The sequence below is a fragment of the Gavialis gangeticus genome, unplaced genomic scaffold (genome assembly GCF_001723915.1).
Source record: "Gavialis gangeticus isolate Ggan-Ray unplaced genomic scaffold, GavGan_comp1, whole genome shotgun sequence".
Lineage (NCBI taxonomy): Eukaryota > Metazoa > Chordata > Crocodylia > Gavialidae > Gavialis > Gavialis gangeticus.
Window position 1 is genome coordinate 54,832,677 of NW_017729006.1, and position 2,491 is coordinate 54,835,167.

General features: G+C 40.1%; 1 protein-coding gene across 2 annotated transcripts in view; it reads left to right on the top strand.

Moving 5' to 3' along the window:
- Nucleotides 1-2,491, top strand: part of LPCAT1 (lysophosphatidylcholine acyltransferase 1) — an 86,117-nt gene that overhangs the window by 60,499 nt on the left and 23,127 nt on the right. For both annotated transcript variants that reach the window (XM_019509202.1, XM_019509203.1), the window contains exons 11-12: nt 1,022-1,175; nt 2,120-2,218. In XM_019509202.1, the coding sequence (XP_019364747.1) occupies nt 1,022-1,175; nt 2,120-2,218 (253 nt within the window). The remainder of the gene's footprint in view (nt 1-1,021; nt 1,176-2,119; nt 2,219-2,491) is intronic.

Genomic DNA, 2,491 nt, shown 5'->3' on the forward strand with positions numbered 1-2,491 from the left:
CAAGCCCTCTAACTTGCACCCACTCATGACTAAACTGAATCAGTCCCAGTACTTCTTGGGAGGTAGTTTCCCAAGAAGGTAGTCCTCAGTGGCTTTTTCAGTGTCAAATTGAGCCTCTGATGTAAGCTAGGATCTCTCTGAATAGCTCTTCTCCCATCCTTCCCTAGAGCACAGAGGCTCATTAGCTACTCTGCTGGTTGGTGACTGCATCATGGGATAGATACAGTAGCTCTGGCTTCTTTATGGCTCCTTATGGAGAGCAGGGTAGAGGTTCCATGGGGTCTAGCAAAAATCAGTCCTCATCAGACACTGAGGAGACCAGGGAAGTCCTAGAAACAATGAAGAGCTGAGAGAGAGAATAGTAGGAGCTGGTTATGGCAGCTGAACAAATTTTGGCGGTTTCTCCTGTTGTGGGGCAGGGGAGAGGGGGAAGAATTATAAAAGATTTCTTACTTTGCTGTTGGAATGGTAAAAAAGTAGAACAAAACAGAGCAGGGAAACTGCCTATAATATGAGCAGTAGCCCACTTACTTGCTTTGGACTCAGGCTGAAAACATTGGACACCCCCATTGTCCTAGATTAAGCATGTCATCTGCAAGTCAAAACAAGTCTGTTGATCAAAGTTTCATAGACTTATTTTTTCCCCTGAAAACCAATCCTAAACACTCGCTAAAATGTTGGGGTTTGTTAATCTGCAGTTGACAGTAGTATACTAGTTTCAGGAGTGGACCCCTGGTCCCTGACTAGGGAACCCACATACTACGGTAAAGTGAATAATAATGAATATTTAAGTGCTTTTGAGCTAGTGGAAATTGTATGGGAGGGCCTGTTTTTAGAACTTTATATTGGGGTTCCAGCGTTTTTGTTAATTCTGAATTGGGATTATGAAGTGATGCATTACATAACATCTATTCTTCACTATTTTGTATGATAGGGGTATTTTGTGGTTAAAAATTAAAGGAAAAAAACCCTCTAGCTTAAAGCCTTTTAACTTTCCTTCTTTTTCCCTCATTACTTATAGGCTGAAACCAGAAAAGCTTGAAAAAGATCTTGAAAAATATTCTGAAAGTGCCAAAAAGATGAAAGGTGCAGGGGTCAGTCTTAAGGAATTTGCTGCATACTTGGAAGTTCCAGTTTCTGACATATTGGAGAACATGTTTGCCCTTTTTGATGAGGTAAGAAATACCACCATGCTTCAGAGAACTAAGAATCTCCTTGTACCATTTCAGCTGGGTTTTTAAAACATATACTCAACCTTGACCCCGGTCTGCTCACACTAAATGTTGGGAACAACAAGGTCAGCTCTGTAAACTTTGGAGAATTTTACCCTTTGTATCCTTGCACTGCCTCTTATTTATCACATGCTGAGAATTCCAATTAACTAAATAAAATGCTGGCTTAAGGAAGAGGTACCTGGTATATAAAACAGACGGCCATTTTGGTTTAAAGTTACAAATGATGAAAAAGGCATACTTGGGGTGAAGGCATTGCTGGTTGTGGTTATTAGTGGTGCAGGCTGCTCATCAGCACAATGGATTGTTTCTAAAACAGCAACAACTTAAACTTGGAGTCAGCAATTTTGGCAAGTCAAATCACTTTCTTCTGCCTGATGCACTGCAGGGAGATGGTCATTTTCTTTGTCTAGAGAAGGTGGTAGCTGTGACAGGAGGTGGAGAGGTTTATTATGTCTCTAGGTGTTCTTTCCTTTCCTGAATATCAGGACTCATATGCAGGGTTAACTTAGGGCCACTGCCATTTGAGGGAAGGTGATGAGTCCCAGCTATTATGACTTGTGTGAAGTGGAAAAATGCATCCTGGCGTAACCAGTGCCCTGATGTCTGATGAGAGTCTTAAATAGTTTTGAAAGGTTAATTTTGGCTTTCGACTGACTTCTGACCAGGGTTTTTAGAAAGAGCCTCAGGACGTTTGGAATTGGTTGTCAGTAGAATAGAGCTAAAAGCCTACAGGGATCTGTATAGTATAACATACATGCCTTTTTTACACACAGATACGCACTGTATATTTTGAATCTTTCTAACATTCTTTCAGTGGCTATGAAGTAAATAGAATTTTGGAACAAAATAAATTCTGGATGTGTTTTGCTGCTTTCCCCTTACAGAATGAAGAAGGCATAATTGACCTGCGGGAATTTGTGATTTCTCTATCAGTAGTATGTAGGCCATCTAAAGCTTTGGAAACGATTCAGTTGGCATTTAAGGCAAGTAGCAGTTTTTTACTACATAGATGTTTTTATGAGAAAAAGAGACATGCAGTTTAATATGACTGGATCTTATTTCACACATTCTTCTTGCTTCACGTATACTTTTAAAAAAAAGAAAAGAAAAAACCCTAAATAGTGTATTGGAGGTCATGAAGTCAGAGGTAAGGAAAGATGTTTGTTTGGTTGGTTAACCTTACACATACCTATGCTGCCACAGGTGCCCTAGACTCATTAGTTTCATAGTTTCTAGGGTTGGAAGGGACCTGAGCA